Raw genomic sequence first — 15,734 nt, forward strand, 5'->3', positions numbered from 1 at the left:
GGGAGAGGCCCCCTGCGACCTCCGCCCGCACCGCCCTTGCCTGAGATCGGCCAGTCCCGGCGGACGGAGAACCCCCAGATGCGCGGTCCCGCGCGCCTCGGTGCAGAGGAGAAAGGCGGCGACGCGGCCCCGGGGGCCGGGGGCGCAAGAGGGGCGAGGAAGGAGGCGCGGACCAGGAAAGGGTCCCGCGGCGCCGGGGCCCCGCCCCTCCGGGCCCCGCCCCACCAGGCCCCGCCCCCGGCCAGGGCCCCGCCCCTCCGGGCCCCGCCCCCGGCCAGGGCCCGCCCCCCGCACCCCAGGCGGCACCCCTTCCCCCCACCCGCGCGCGGAGCAGAGTCCGCAGCCTCCGCCGCCGCGATGTGGGCCGCGCTGCCGCTGCTCTGCGCCGGGGCCTGGCTGCTGGGACCCCAGCCCCGCGGCGCCGCCGGCCTGGCCGTGAGCTCCTCAGGTACGGGGGGCGGGGGCCGGGGGGCCGGGGGCCGAGATCCAGACTCGGAGGACTTGGCCGGGGATCACCGGGTCGGAAGGAAAGTCTCCCAGGCCCGGGCCCAGGGATCGGGACCCAAGGGGCGCGCTGCGTGAGGGGAGGGGTGGGAGGAGGGGGTGTTGCACGACCAGAGGGAGGTGGGCAGGTGTCCAGGGCCCCACTGCCCGGGCGGCCACAGAGGCTCGGGCGCCAAAGGAGCCCACGGCCCCTGTGCCCTCCACCTCCCCTGGCAGCGCCCCGGGGCCTGGCACGCGGGGGATCCCCGTCCGGCCCGAGGGCGCGGGCAGAGTGGCCCCAGCGCTGTCTGGCGGAGGGACTCTCCTGCCCGCAGGAACAGCAGGTTTAGCCGAGAGCAGAGGGTGTTCGTTTCAAGGGCCCATGGGGTGGGGCCGATCCCTAGGACTCCCCGTTTTGCCCGCTCCCAGGTTCTCCTTTGCTGCCTGCCCCCTTCCCTCACCTCAGCCTCAGCCCACCGCCCACAGTCTCTGAGCCTTTGAGGCCACCTGACCCCTCACCCTGGGGACAGAAAAGAATAGCCTGGGGAGAGCATATTGTCTGCTCCAAATCTTGCCTGATTCCAACCCCCATTTATAGAAGAAAGCCCCCCAGCTCCAGGTCAGTCCCCAGCAGAGGACGGCCCGCCGCGGGGAGGAGGGCTCTGCCTCACCGCTGCTGGTCACCCTGGCTGGAAGCCTCTTAACTCCACCGCTGGGCTCAGCAAACTTTTTCTGTAAAACGCCAACCAGACAGCAGACATTCGGGGCGTTACGGCCCCTGCTCAGTCTCTGACTCTGCCATTGTGCTCCTGGGAGCGTGCAAATGCATGAGCGTGCCCAGAGGCCATTTGAATTCAAGTGATTTTCAGGTACTACAAAATGTAATTTTTTTCTAACTGTTCAAAACTAAAAACCATTCTTAGCTCGCAGACCTGGGGCCTGCAAAAGCAGGCAGGAGGCTGTTGTGTCCAGAATAACCAGACCCAACTTGAGTGCTCTTAACCAGGAGACAGTTTATTAGCCGGCGGCTGTCCTTGCAAAGGAGCAGCCTCGAAATGCCAAGATACAAGGTTTTTAAGCCCTAAATCCTATTCCTCATTCTGTCTTAAACACAAAGGTCCATCTTTCTCCTATTCACTACCTGTCAACCCACTGGTCAGGTGTGCAAGCGGGAAGTACAGAAGCAGAAAGCTTGTGTTAGAATGTTATGTTCCTATGGGTGATTGCCTATGTTCCCATGGACAATAGCCAGTGTTCCCATGGGCGATGGCCAAACAGTAATTTTCAGCTTATATACAATTGATTATTTTTCATGCCACGCAAGCAAGCAAGGTTACACAGGCTAAAATTGGCAGTTAGCGTATGAGCTCATTGTTACAAGTTTCATGATTAACAGAATGTGGTTAGGGGTTCCAGAAACTAGGCCTAAGTTATAGACTTCTTTTGTCCAGTTTCAGGTTTTAATTATTCTTTAACCCTTTCATATTTCAGCGGGCTATTACAGAGACCACAGTTCAGTGACCCCTGTTCTAGATGCGCCCCATACAGCCCCCCCGACAGGGCACAAGTAACTTCAATCCAGAAGTCACACTGGATTGAAATGGATCTAGCGGAGGTTGGGGTGCAGAGGTCGCCGGCAGGACCTTCCGGCCCTGCCCTGAGGTCATCTCTGACTTTTTCTTCCACTCACCTCCAGTAGTCCGGGGTTTTCACACTGGGGTGCTGCTGTAGAACCCTTCCAGAGGCAGAGGCTAGTCATTTGTCCCAAACTCCATCTGCCTCCAACCCCGTTCCTGAGAAGAGGTCTGTCTTCCTCCGAGGCCAGCCGCCACAGCAGGGTCTGCAGCCCTCTGCATCCCCCCTAGAGCAGGTATTGGGGGAATGTGCATTTTTTTCCGCGGGGAAAATAGCTGTGGCCTGGTTTCTGGAACAGGTCTGTGGCCCATAAAGAGACATTTAACTCTGTACAGCACAGACCTTCGAACTGGGCGGGGAGCGGTGGGTGCGGATCCTCAAGGGAACACAAGTTCCAAGTGATGCCGACACAGACTGAGAATCGATTTGCAGACCCTTTCAGTCCAAAATATCCTGCGGGGAGAAAGCGCCCGAAGGCAGTGGGATCTTTCTTTTCATTCGTCCTGAATCTGAACCCGAATCTGAATCCCCACCCTGCGCCGTGGCTATAAACACATTGAAGGCAGCAAACAAAAAGACTCCCGGGGACAGATCCTTGAAGGCTGTTGTCGATTCTTCAAGGAGAACTTCAGGAAGCGTCAGCTGACGGGGTCTCAGAAAGTGTTGAGTGACAGCACCAAGTAGTCGGGGTGTGGGCAGAACTGCGAGGAGCTGAGGGGACGTCGCTCCAAAAAGTGCCTTCCGGTCCCCGAAGCGAAAGCACTCCCATTTTTTATGGCTCATTATTATCAATAAATACGCAAGAAGCTTATTTGAGCAGGATTTCTCAGCCCTTTGACCTACAGACCTAAATCCATGGGTGGGGGCGTCAGTGAAGTCCCATTTATCTCACTAAGAGATGCATTTCCAGCGCGAGTTTACTTTCTCCATTTCGCAATTACTTTTTGTTATGTCTATTTGAAATGTTTTAATCGATCAGGTTAATATTAATGATGATGATTACTCAATCTATAATGCCCTTAGACGAATGGGTCCCAGGAAGTAAAAAGTTGTAATTTATACCTTTTGCTCATGTTGCACAAAAAGACGTTAAGGCGATCAAGTGTAAACATGCTCCCTGAGGGGGAAATTTTATGACAGGTAGCCATGTGGGTCCGAGGAAGAAAAGTTTGTTAAACGTCTGAGTCTTCCGGAAGGGTTTGTTCAGGTCACTAAATCACGGCATGCAGAGTCCGTTGGCCAGACGTAACAGGATGATATAACAGTGTTATTTTAAAATGCCGATGGGTACACAAGCTGGAATATATCCTTTGCAGCTCTTTCAACTTTAAATGGATTCTTAGGTAACTTAAAACCGCACAAGGGGGAATCCGGCAGGGGCCCACACACAACTAGTCAGCCTGTTTCTGTAAAGAAAGTTTCACTGGAACACGGCCACGCCCAGCTGTTTTCCCAGTTCAAGGGCAGAGTCGAGGAGCTGTGAGATTGTCATTGCAGCCTAAGATACTTACTCTCCGTCCTCTTCAGAAAAACTGCTGATTGTCACGGATAATGGGTTTTTCAATTAACTTATTGCTATATAACGTCACACAGAAGAGTGCACAAATCATTAAATGTGCATTTCGAGGAATCTCCACCATCTAAACGCAGCAAGAGGCACCGCAGAAGCCCCCTCTGTGCCCCCACGAAGGGGAGCTGCTATCTTGGCTTTGAACCCCTGAGGTTCTCGGCATTTCAAAACTAATTTGGGTACCAAAGCTGTAAGGGCTTGTTCATTTTCGCATTCCGCGTTTAACCTAGTTACCCTAAAATGCAAATCAGCTCTCAAGCGCCTCTCGGGCTTGTCGATGCCGTTACCGTGAGGCGCCCACGCCTAATTTATTTTTTCTTTTTGCAGAGAGGTTTCGCTTTAAGTCATGGATGGTACAGGTCAGTGCCTACTTCTTCTTTCTCAAGTTTTTCATTTGTTTCCTGTTCTCAAATCATGCTGCACCAGATCTGAGAAAATGAAGGGGCTTTTCCAACCCCGCCCCGCTGGGTCTTTCCGGCTTGGAAAATGGCCAAACACCGGGAGAGTTTCCATGAGTAGCCGCCTTCCAAACACAGGTCCTCCGTGGTGAAGTGGGCCGGCAGCCTTCCAAGCCTTGGGGTTGGTTTCCATATTTTGTATGCAAATCGCAGGGTGTGCCGGCTGCAAAATCAGTTAGAGAACTCTAGCCCGTGTGCTTTTGGAAAATGGTGATTTTTGCCATAAACTTGACCCAGCACCGTCTGCCGTGCCCTGCCGGTGACCCGCACTTGGCAGGTCTCTTCCCTGGGGCCTCCTGGACTGTTGGTGGACTTTCAGGGAGCTGCACGGGCTCCGTTCCGGCCACACGTCCCCGGAGGCAGGGGGTTTGGTTTGCTTTGTTATTTCCTGACGGTCACGGCCGAGACCCAGGACAGGGTCGTGCCCAGCGACACAGACCTGGCCCGAGAATCATGGCAGAAAGAAAAGCTCCATCCTTCCTCTTAGAAAACTGTCTCCCTCGCTCTGGGAGCAGCATCAAGTTCCCGTGACTTAATGCTGCTGTGTTTTGTTTTAGCACCAAAAGACATACAACATGGCCGAGTACCACCACAGGCTGCAAACCTTTGTCAACAACCGGAGGAAGATAAATGCCCACAACGCTGGCAACCACACATTTAAAAGTACTGTGGGGGTGCCCGTGCTCGGGCTTCGCGGCCCTCGGGAGGAGGGAGCATCTCCCAGCTGAAAAGACGCCCGTCGGTGGCACGGCTGACGAACGGGCTCAGGGCGGGGGGGCCCGGGTCTGAAGCTGGACTTGGCTGGCCTCAGAGTCTCCGTGGCAGTCAGGGGGCTGTGCTGGCACCCCTCTGGTGGCTGTTTGCGGGAGACCCGTGGAGGCCCCGCCCCTGCCCTGCCGTCTGAGGGTCCAGCCCAGAGGCCGAGGCTCGCAGTGCTGTGGGTGCAGGGCCTTCTAGGACCACCTGCCTCCCCTCCGGGTTGGCGGCACTGGAAGCGCACATACACGGCACACGCACCGAGGCCTCCAAATGGTGGCTGTGTCGGCCAAGCGGGTGGCAATGGGCGAAGGGCATGAGCTGGAAGAACCAGCTGTGCGATGCGGGGGTCACGGTCTCTGAAATGTTACTGGGCTGGAGACGATGCCCCTCACTGGGGTGTGACGAGGCCTGACCGCGGGAGTAGGTGTGCTGGTCTGCACCTGGGCGTCCATCAGACTCACCAGCGGGGTGTCTAAAATAATGGGTGCTTAGGCCCCACCCCAGACCCACTGCCCCCACACCTCTGGGGTGCGGCCCACACAAACAAACGCACTGCCGAAGAGCCCCCTCTGGAATTCTGAAGCACAGCGGGGGGCCCCTGGCATTCTGAATGGTGTGACATCTAAATAACGCGGCCCACGCGCCGTGGCCGTGACGAGGACGAGGCGAGCATGGGCTTCCGCTCGTTTTTCTGTTTATTGTTCCCTGAGTTTTTTTCTTTTTTTTTTTTCATTTCGGTTTTTGCTTTTCCTTCTCTTTTTCAGTGGGAATAAACCAATTCTCAGATATGACGTTTGCTGAATTAAAACAGAAGTATCTTTGGTCAGAGCCTCAGGTAGGTGTCGCTCACGTGACCGGATCCAGATCTTTTCACGCGGACCTTTGGAAGAAGCCGATGGCCGGCTCTGTGGCCAGCCAGCTTCAGCCCCGGCCCCGGCCGTGGCCGCGGTGCCTCCCATTCCTAGGGAGCCAGAGCTCGGCTCCCAGCAGCTCGTCGGCCCACACTCTTGGCCTCGGCAGTGCGGACCCCGAGTGGGGGCTGTCAGGTAGTGTGCAGATGCCCAGTTCAAATCAAATTCCAGATAAATAACGCTTCGGCGTAAGTGTGTCCTAACCTCGTGTGGGATGTACTTCCACTGCAGACCTGTTCATCATTTACCTGAGACTCAGGTTTCACTGGGAGAACTGTGTGCTTACTCCCTCTGGCCGGCCTGGGCGCTCACAGGGCATCACGTACAGCATCTGGACTCAATCGAGGGGGCGGGAAGGTTCCGACAGCCACAGTCTTGCTGACTCCATTTTAATGACACATGTTTCTGTCAAAAAGGTTTTTTCCCCCCACTGAAAAAGTTGTATTTGTTGTGCCAGAACTGCTCGGCCACCAAAAGTAACTACCTTCGGGGCAGGGGTCCCTACCCACCCTCCGTGGACTGGCGGAAAAAGGGACATTTTGTCTCTGCAGTGAAAAATCAGGTATGTGTGACAATCGCCATCCTTTCCCCGAAAAACAGCCACGCTCTCAGACGGTATACTGAACAAAAACTTACAGAACCCCAAGCCACGGCAGGTGGGCCCCCAGCCTGTTTTGCTCATCATCTGTCCTGGGAAAGGCCAGGAGGTCATATTTCTGTGGGCTGCTCCAATGGATAAAAAGCTTTTCGTCATTGGGCCAAAGTGACCTGTTCACCCCACTCTCCCCGCTGCCCCCCAGAGTCCCAGTCTCTCCTGCTGAGTCCCCCAAAACATCACGTTCCCTGTGCCCCGTGGAGATTAGGCATCAGGACCCCATTTCTTCCGCCCAGGCATCTCCAGCCCGCCTGCCGCATCCCGCTTGGCAGTTGCCTGTGGCCAGTGGCCAGGATGACACCCAGCATCTCAAGACGGGCTCTGGCCCCCAGGGGGCTGGCCTCTCAGCGGGGAGGGCCCACGTTTTCCCTCTCTCAGAACTGGGGACGGGGTTCTGGGCTGGGGTCCCAGCATACGCTCTGTTCTACAGAGTGAGCTCTGCGGTCTGCTTTGCCCACTGCGGCCCCTCCCCTGGAAGTGACAGTGCGATGACCTCTCGACCCCAGCGAGTACAAGGCGAAGGCCTCTCTCTGGGACACACCGGGCCTTCCCGGAACCTCTGCACCAGAAAGTCTCCCTTTTTCCGGGAGCCACATGGCACAGCTTTAGAGGTTCCCAGGCCCATGGGGTCCTGCGGCCGCCTAGTGGGCTGGACACTTAAGCAGCCCCCAGGAGCCAAAACAGGCACCTCTCCCGCTGCTGGTGGGGTACACTGAGGCTGGCCTCGCATGACCCGAAAGCCGTACTTATACCACCTGAGGACCCACGACACTTTAAAGCAACGGGGTTATGTGTTGGCCCGAACCTGCCGGCCGTTCGGGCACGTGAGGACGGGAGGTCTGCCCAGAATGTTCCAGCCCGCGGGTTAACGGTTCCCAACCGTCGGGCAGGACCGAGCCACCTGGGCCGAGGGGCTGGAACCGAGTGGTTCCTCTCACGGGCGCGTGGGGTGTCTGGCCACGGCCGCTGTGCGGTTACAGATAAAGCCACAGCAGCTTCCATTAGCTCGGCAGCCCCTGGAGGGTTCGTACTTTGCAGGAGAGGGAACTGGGGTGGCTCGCTCAAGGTGTCACGTGAGCAGGTGACAGAGGGCACTGCAGGGCAGGATGCTGCTCCAAGTCCAGTGCTCCGGCCCTCAGCAGGCCCCCCTCCTGCTGAGGGGAGGGTGGGGAGGAAGAGCCTGGGGGTGGCCAGCGTGGAGGCAGGACAGGACGAGGCCGGGAGGGGCACCCGAGGAGCCGCTTCAGGAGCCTGTGGGAGGCTGACCCGCGAGGGCGGGCGCGGCCTTATCACTGCCCGAGCAGCCTGTGAGGCAAGCACCGTTCTCTGATGAAACAGGGCGGGAGAGGGGACTCTACTGCCAGGGCGCACGGCAGGAGTGCAGGGCTGTCACTGGGCCCGGGCAGAGTCCAGCGCCCGCCCTGACCCTCGTGAGGCGCCATGGGGGCCGGGCAGCGGCAATGACGGTGGCAAAAGCTGGTGGGATGGACGGATGGGGCAGGACGGGCGTCCGGGCGTCCGGTGGGGTCATCTGGGGGAAGGACGTCTGGGCCTGGATGTAGGGTTTGGGGAGTCGTTAAAGTTGGGACTGTGGGTGGAATGAGGTGAGGGGTAGGAGGGTGAGAGAGAAGGTTCTAGAAACTGGACTGGTGAGTCCCGCTGGGAAACGGTGGGGAGGAGCCAGGACAGGACAGGACTGGGAGGCGGGAGAGCCAGAGGCCACAGGAGGACCAGGTGCCAGCTGAGCCTCAGCCGCCTCATCTGTGACGTGGGGACAAGGCTGCCAGCCTCACGACACTTGAGAGGGTCCACGTGGACAGAGCTGGGTCAGAGAGCCCGGGGTGCTGAGGGCGTTGACGCCCCTCGTTACTGACCCCTGACCCCTACCCAGGGCGGCTGCGGCAGCTGCTGGACCTTCTCCACCACCGGGGCCCTGGAGTCCGCGATCGCCATCAAAACGGGAAAGATGCTCTCTTTGGTAAGCAGCGGGCCACAGTGGCGGTCACCTCCTGCAGAGGCTGCGACCTTGCCCGGAGGCCTGACCTGGGCCTCCAGGCTCCGTTAGGGCTTCAGCTAACGGTGCCCAGGCTGCCTGCGTCATGCACGGAAGGACAAGTCGGGACCTGTGTCTGATCCCTGAGCCCCAGAGACAGGGCAACCCCTTCTGAGGGAAGTGCCCTGCCTGCGTCCCGTGTGGGGACAGGAGCCATGAGAGGGAGCAGGGTCCTGGTGGGGCCTGTCCCGTCCGCTGCGTGCCATCGTGGGACCCACGACCACATGCACACACACGCCTAACGTACGGCGCGATGCCCAGATCAGCCGGGCTGCCTGCCCAGTAGCTGCTGAGCCCCTCCCGACACATGTCCGCCGCTGGGCTGGCACCCCACACACAGACGGTCCCTGCCCTGGGGGAGCTTATCTGTCCCCTGGACCCAGAGCTGATCGGGCCATGGGCGTGGCCTGGCGCCAGCTCTCAGCTCACCGGCTTGCGGTCGCCCCTGCAGGCGGAACAGCAGCTGGTGGACTGTGCTCAGAACTTCAACAACCACGGCTGCAAAGGGTACGTCCCTGATGGGCCCAAAGCCCCTTCCACGTGGCTCTCATAGGACCCAGGATGTGCCCGGCGCTGCCCTGGGTGGGAGTAAAAGCGTCCCCATTTCATGGAGGGTGAGGTCATCTCGTGGTCCCTCGGCCACAACTGGGGAGAGCTGTAATCCACGAGATGCCATCTGCCACGGGGACACGGCCCCACCAAGGCCCCCAGCCCGCAGGCCCACCTGCCCTGGCAGCCCAGGTGGCACCTGTATGTGCTTCTTGCAGGGGTCTCCCCAGCCAGGCCTTCGAGTACATCCGCTACAACCAGGGCATCATGGGAGAGGACACCTACCCCTACGAGGGCAAGGTAAGCGAGGCGACCGGCTCTGAGCACCACCTGGTTTTGGTCCCCAAAGGCTCCTCGGCCTCGACGCGAAGCCCAGACTCTGGGCCGCCCCTGCCACCCCTGTGGCTTCCTGTCCGTCCTCTCTTCGCCTCCCAGCCCCGCGCTGGCTCCCAGACACCAGGGCCCGCCCGCCTGTCTCAGAAGGGGCCGCTCTGCCTCGGCAGACTGGCCCGCCCTCCCCGGCCATGCCGGCTCCTACTCGGCTCCGTTTCTCCCGTTTCCTTGAGTGGGGTTCCCCAAGGCCCCCCCGCTCCCCGGGCCCCTACCGAGCGCCTCGCATGCCCCCTGGCCATGGCCAGCGCGGGACCTGCTCCCGCCACTGGGCTGTGCCGGGAAGACGGCGCCTCTCGTGCTCTGTGCCGCCACCTCGTCGCCAGGCGCCGGCACATGCAGCTTCCCTCATGTGATCGAACTGCGTGGGGACCACGGTCTCGGCCCGCCGCTAGCGCCCTCACCTGTGCTCCGTGCCCCTTGCCGCCCCAAACAGGATGGCACCTGCAAGTTCCAGCCCAAGAAGGCCATCGCTTTTGTCAAGGACGTGGCCAACATCACCCTTGTGAGTACTGCCCCTTCCCTGCGTTCGCGTAAGGCCGGCCTCTGCCACTGACAGGTGGCCGCTGGGCACGGCAGGGCAGGGCAGCCTTTCCCTACTTTGAGGACTGGTCGGGCTGTCACCAGGAAGGCTGCTTGTGTGACATCACAAGTGTGCGTGAGAAAATGTAACTTCGTCGAGTATGAACGTGCCTCAGTCGAGATAAGCCGGGTTATGCCGCAGTAATTAACAACGCCAAACCCGAATGTCTCCACCAGCTTCTGGGCCTTCGCGGCTCGTGGGCTCCTAACCGATGTCCTATCTAGAAAGCCGCTTGGCCTGGCTTTGCAGGGGCGGGGATGGGGGGGCGCATGCCCACCTCTGCACCTCGGAGCCCCGGCGAATGACTGACCGAGTGGGTCCCCATCCCCAGGGTGCGGGCTTCCCAGGGAACAGAGCAGGGAGGGGAAGAGATGACCAGACACGGCAGCCCACTGAGCAGAGGGAGGTCATGGATTGGGAGGAGGGGCCTGTGAGCCAAAAGAATAAATAAAACCCAGAGTCCCAGCCACTCAGGCACAAGAGGGTAGGGGCCCTGCAGCACCCCGACATCTGCTGTGAGGAAGAGCCTTCTCTTCCTACGTCCTGGACATCTATGTTGCCCTGGGCCTGTCCCTCACCTTGGGGCAAAGGGCCATGTTTCAAAGGCAGGGTGGGAGGGGACGGAGGTCACAAGCGAGTGGTCCTGTCTGTCCCCAGAACGACGAGGAGGCGATGGTGGAGGCCGTGGCCCTGTACAACCCCGTGAGCTTCGCCTTCGAAGTGACCGAAGACTTCATGCTGTACAGAAAAGGCATCTACTCCAGGTGAGAGGCCGGCACCCCCTCCGCACCCGGCACGTGCGTGGCATCTCGCCCCCCACCCCGTTCGGCCTCCTGCAGAGCGGAGGGTCAGGACCAGTCTCTGATAGAGAGGAGAGAGGTCAGACCCAGGCCACAGGGCTGGTCAAGGCCAGAATCTGAGCCCAGGACTGTCCTCCAGTTAAGAAAACCCAGGTTGGAAAGCTGGAGGCGGTGCAACGGGGGGAGAGAGCAGCCGCTTTCGGGGGGAGCCACGCCGCAGGCCCTCCGCTCGTCGCCCGCCCGCTCCCCATTCTCTAGCTGCTCCCAGCTGTAGGCTGGGAACCTACTGCCAGGCCCCAGGGCCTCCCTGCCGTCTCCCGTGGGGTGGCCTGTGGAAACCTCAGGTCCTAGTGTCTTCTCCCCGTCTTCCGACGCTGCCCGGAAGGTGCAGCTCGGAAGCGAGCTCCCTGCTCTGCCCGGCCACTGCCCGGCCCACCACTGCCTCTCCTGCGGCCTCGCCCTCCCTGGTCCGCCCTCTGCGCGGGGCGTCAGCCTTCTGCAACACTGCTGCCATCTAAACCCTCCGGCGTCTCCCGTGTCCAGCCTCCCGGCTGCGGGGGGCCCTCATGGTCTGGCCCCTTCCTCCCCAAGCTCATCTTTCGTCAAAACCACCTCATCTTCGCAGTGCCCCCATGCCCGCCCCGGCTGCGCCAAAGGGTCTGTGGCTCCATGCACGTCCGCCCCGTCCCTGCTGGTTCAGAGCCCCTCCTCGGGGCTCCCGTCAGCCTCCCACCGTCCCTGCCCTCTGTCCGCCGTGAACAAAGAGCCAAACTCAGGGCCCCAAGGGCAGGAGCAGAGCTCTGCGTGCCGCTCGGGTCCCGCCTCATCCCCGCCTGGTGTCCCAGGAGCTCGGCCACACGGCAGCTGAATCGACACAGCCCTGCAGTCTGTCCTCGGGCACCTCGCAGTGTCTTCATGGACACTAGTTCACTGCTGTCAATGGGAAACCTGTGTATCTGCCCTCGAAGCAGGTACAGACAGACACAGGCCGCGGCGGCTGTCACTCGACCAGCTGCAAAAGCTGCCGGAGGCTCCGTCCTCCCCGGCGCGGCGGCCTCTTCCGTGCGTGAGCAGGACGCACGGTGCTTGTGCACGGCGACGGAAGGACACTGACCCACCAGCTCAATGCCGGCCGCAGGCGAACGCCGCTCTGCCGCACCGAGACGCGCGATGCCACCGAGGTCTCGCTTTTATCCCTCCCACGTCGTCCAACCTTTTTATTTTTGCTTCCCAGTACTTCCTGTCATAAGACTCCAGACAAAGTAAACCACGCGGTACTGGCTGTGGGCTACGGAGAAGAAAACGGGAAACCCTACTGGATTGTGAAGAACTCTTGGGGCCCCCAGTGGGGAATGAACGGGTAAGTGCTCCCAGGTCCCTGAGCTGGGGCGGGGGGATGGGGGCAGGATTGCTCAGGTCGGGGATGGGGGTGCTGGATGGGGTCTCCTTCACCTCCAACATTTAGCTTGTGAGCCGGGCCCCAGCCCAGGCCCAGGGCAGGGGAGCACACCCCCAAGACCCTTCTAGCAGCCCCTTCCCCGTCCCAGGCCCTGGATCTCAAGGGTCCCGTTGGAAGGAGCTGGTCTGGCTCCACAGGGCCTGCTGCCACCACTAAGGAAACAGCTCCCAGCATGGCCCTGCTGGGACTCAGCCAGCATCTGGAACGGTCCATTTGTAGGACATCAAGGCAGCAAATCTGTCCTTGGCGGTTGACAGCCCTCCTTCTAGGAAAAAGGCTGGAATCACATGGCCTGGGCACGTGCTGCGAGGTGACTGTGTGTCTGCTCTCAGACTCTGTGTCCTCATCCGAAAAGGGGAGCTTGAGCTGTTCCCTCGGGGGACCCCGTGGTGATCAACTACGTGAGGGCCAGGCAGACATGAGTAGAATAAGGAAGAGTTCGTGTGGCCAAGTACAGGGAAAGAGAAACCGTTCACAGAGCCGGGCCAGGATCTCCCAGAGGCAGAACACACCCAGCACCCACTGCTTCCCTTGTAAAGGCCAGTCAGCCCTGCTGCGCGGCCAGGCCACCCGGGGCTCCGCTAAGGGGCCACCCGCTCTCTGCCCAGGTACTTCCTCATCGAGCGCGGGAAGAACATGTGCGGGCTGGCCGCCTGCGCCTCCTACCCCATCCCACTGGTGTGAGCTCCGACGCAGCACCACTGGACGAAGGGAGGCCCGCTGGTGGGAACCCCACTCTGGAGGAAGGGCGGGAGCCACCCCCCCGCCGGAGGGCCCAACCTCACACCCTCACCCCGGCCGAGGAGGAGGAGGAGGAGGAGGAGGAGAGGAGGAGGAGGAGGAGGTCCACCAAGCATCAGCCCAGCACTCTCTCGACCAAAGCTGATCACCAGCCACACGCCTCGGGCCTCATTTTTAACTGGCTCATGCCCACGTGCCCCAAGACTGTTCTTTATCTCCAGAGGGCTACTTGTCCCCTTTGGAGAGCACTCCGGTGATTGTCTTCATTGTGGTGTCTACTCAATAAACATTTAGTGAGCTCCTGCCCGGGCCGGGCCTGTAAGCTGTGTGCTGGGACCAATTACGACCCTGGGGCTCAGGTCTCTGGAGGGGAGAATGGTGTGCGTGCTGGTGTCAGGCCAGCCAGATGGGGGACCCGGGAGCCAGAGCGTTTTCTGAGGGGGCAGTGGAGCATGTGCCCGAGGCCTTGGCCCTTGGCTCACGTGTGATCCCACCTCCCTGCCGCTCCCAGAAGGGTTTCCCACCGCAGTGACACTGGGCTAAAAAGCCCAGCCCACAAGCAGGGAGAACCTGACCTCCACAGTAAAGCCCTCGATCCCATTCAGGTAACTGCACAAAGCCCCCAGAAGGCCAAATTCCAGTTCTTCTTTATCAAATGCTTTTCTCCCTGCAGACGGTAACAAGTGCAGGTTCACTGACTCTCACGAGCACATACTTTTCATGACAGAAACTCATTAAACCAATGGAATAAGCCACCTTCCTCTTAATTTCCCATTGTAACAAAAACCCGAGGTTTCTCTCCTAACGACATCGAGAAATGACAAGCTGGTATTAAAAGCTGAGTTGAATGGAAGGTTTACCTGATTCCCACCAGTGGTCACTTCATTCAATGAAGTTTTTTGAACTCAGAATGAAATTGAAAATTTTAACGACTACTTTTAGCATCCAGTGTTTGGAAAGGAAGCGACTGGCAGCAACTGCACACAAGTCTCAGCTGGAGGCCGTGTCCCCAGGGGCTGGCCCGTAAGACCACGGGGCCTCCCAGGAAACAGCCACCTGGGGTACAAGAGGGGGTTCCTCCAGCTGGGTGACGGGTCAGGGCTGCAGGACTGCCCAGTCCAAGGCTCCTGTCCCTGCATGGAAGGAGAAGAGGTGACAGGACTGTCCCCACAGCCCGTGCGGGGCTCAGAGCCCAGGCAGGCACTGCTGGTCTGCAGCTGTAACCGTCAGGGCAGAGGCCCCTTCGCAAGAGCTGAGCCCACACCACCAGCCCATCTGACAGTTCCACACTGGTTTATCTGACATGACTGGCCAGACGCCACACTCAGTCCCGCAGAGCACACTGACTCTTCAGGCACCTGTGAGGCAGACACTATGATCTCCATTTTCAGGTAAGGAAACTGAGGCAGAGTGTGGTTAAGTAACACGCCCAAAACACAATCAGCCACTGGCATCAGGATTCGCTCAGCGTGCTCTCAGGCCCTCCACTCTGCTGCCTCTCCAAGGGTTTAGGATCCTCAGGCTATGCTCCTGGAAGGCTTGGCCTCCCTCATCCCCGCCCCCGCCCCCCCCCGCCGGGCCCAGGGGTGGTGGCTGTCACCACTTATCCTGTGCTTTCCCTCCTGCTGTCAAAGGTAAGATACCTGTCTTCTTTGTATAGTTCTTAGTAGTTTCTAAATATTTTAAAGGAAACATTCTAACTTAGAAAGTATAAGTCTGGGCTCGAGACCGACGCTATGTTCCTTATGATGAGAAAACGGTTTGGCCAGCCTGTCAACTAAAACCAGCACTTTGCTCTGGGGAAAGGGCACAAGGAGCCCTGTGCTGGGCTGTTGCTTCAGCAAAGACCGTCCTCCGCCCCCAACTCCAGGGTGCAGCATGGACCCATCTACACAGGGGCTGGGAAGATGGAGTCGGGGACAGTCATTGGTGGCAGGAAAGGCCCTTAAGGGGACTCCCCGGAGAGGAAGGGAGAAGACCCTGGAGGCTGACTCAAGTCCAGAATCTAAAGTTCATGGGACAGTCCCACAATGGTCTGGACGGAGTAAAGCCCCCAAGGACTTAGGAACCCTGGTGGATGTCCTGCTCCAGGGTTAACAGGGGACACAGTTGAGTCGTTTTAGGGCACCAGAGTCCCCAGGGTGCCACCGTGCCCACAGACTGTGGGGAGATCCTCACGCCAGCGACACCGGTGTGGTCACCACGCTCACCTCATTTTCAGGTCTCCCAGTCCAGCTCTGGAAAGACTGGCCCTGGGAGTTCTCAGATAACAAGGGGGGCGGGGTGGGCAAAACGGAGGGACGCATCTTCTCAGCAACCATCTGGAAAGTAACAGCGAAAGAGCATGTGTCCCATGCTGGCGACACTGGTCATATCGGAACCTTCGGGGTCCCAGACTAGTCTCCCCATACAGGCATCTCTGTGTCTCAGCTCCGGGACCAGGAAGGAAAGCATGATTTGGTTCCTGAATAAAAGCGCGAAGCCGTCACCTGTCGCAAGCATGGTGCTCAGCTCGCCAGGGGCTCAGCAGTGCTGGTACCACTCCTAGGCCCACAGGATGGTCTGATCTCAGGCCAGAGAGCAGATCGAGGACATGCCGAAGCGCCCTGCTCCTTACATGCTTACACCCTTAGCAGTACGTCTAACTTTAATCTCCTAGACGCAGCACCCCTGTGGCCGACCCCACCC

The 15,734-nt window shown here is 59.5% G+C and overlaps 1 protein-coding gene across 1 annotated transcript; it reads left to right on the plus strand.

Annotated features, from left to right (window-relative positions):
• The first annotated feature begins 304 nt into the window (after positions 1-304).
• On the plus strand, positions 305-13,355 carry CTSH (cathepsin H). The gene is made up of 13 exons (XM_039858375.1): positions 305-448; positions 4,016-4,047; positions 4,704-4,809; positions 5,670-5,740; positions 6,274-6,378; positions 8,363-8,449; positions 8,976-9,031; positions 9,292-9,373; positions 9,900-9,968; positions 10,704-10,810; positions 12,081-12,206; positions 12,914-13,105; positions 13,138-13,355. Exons 1-12 carry the CDS (start codon positions 358-360, stop codon positions 12,987-12,989), a joined length of 1,008 nt encoding a protein of 335 aa, XP_039714309.1. The 5' UTR covers positions 305-357; the 3' UTR covers positions 12,990-13,105; positions 13,138-13,355.
• Positions 13,356-15,734: the final 2,379 nt, after the last annotated feature.

Source organism: Pteropus medius, unplaced genomic scaffold (assembly GCF_902729225.1).
Source record: "Pteropus medius unplaced genomic scaffold, Ma_sr-lr_union100, whole genome shotgun sequence".
In the NCBI taxonomy this organism is placed as follows: Eukaryota; Metazoa; Chordata; class Mammalia; order Chiroptera; family Pteropodidae; genus Pteropus; species Pteropus medius.

Excerpts from the sequence above, each read along its gene's own strand:
- CTSH (XM_039858375.1), top strand. The coding sequence starts at position 358 with ATGTGGGCCGCGCTGCCGCTGCTCTGCGCCGGGGCCTGGCTGCTGGGA. Across the intron at positions 449-4,015 it reads CCTGGCCGTGAGCTCCTCAG|AGAGGTTTCGCTTTAAGTCA; the intron begins GTACGGGGGGCG and ends TTCTTTTTGCAG. Across the intron at positions 9,969-10,703 it reads ACGTGGCCAACATCACCCTT|AACGACGAGGAGGCGATGGT; the intron begins GTGAGTACTGCC and ends GTCTGTCCCCAG.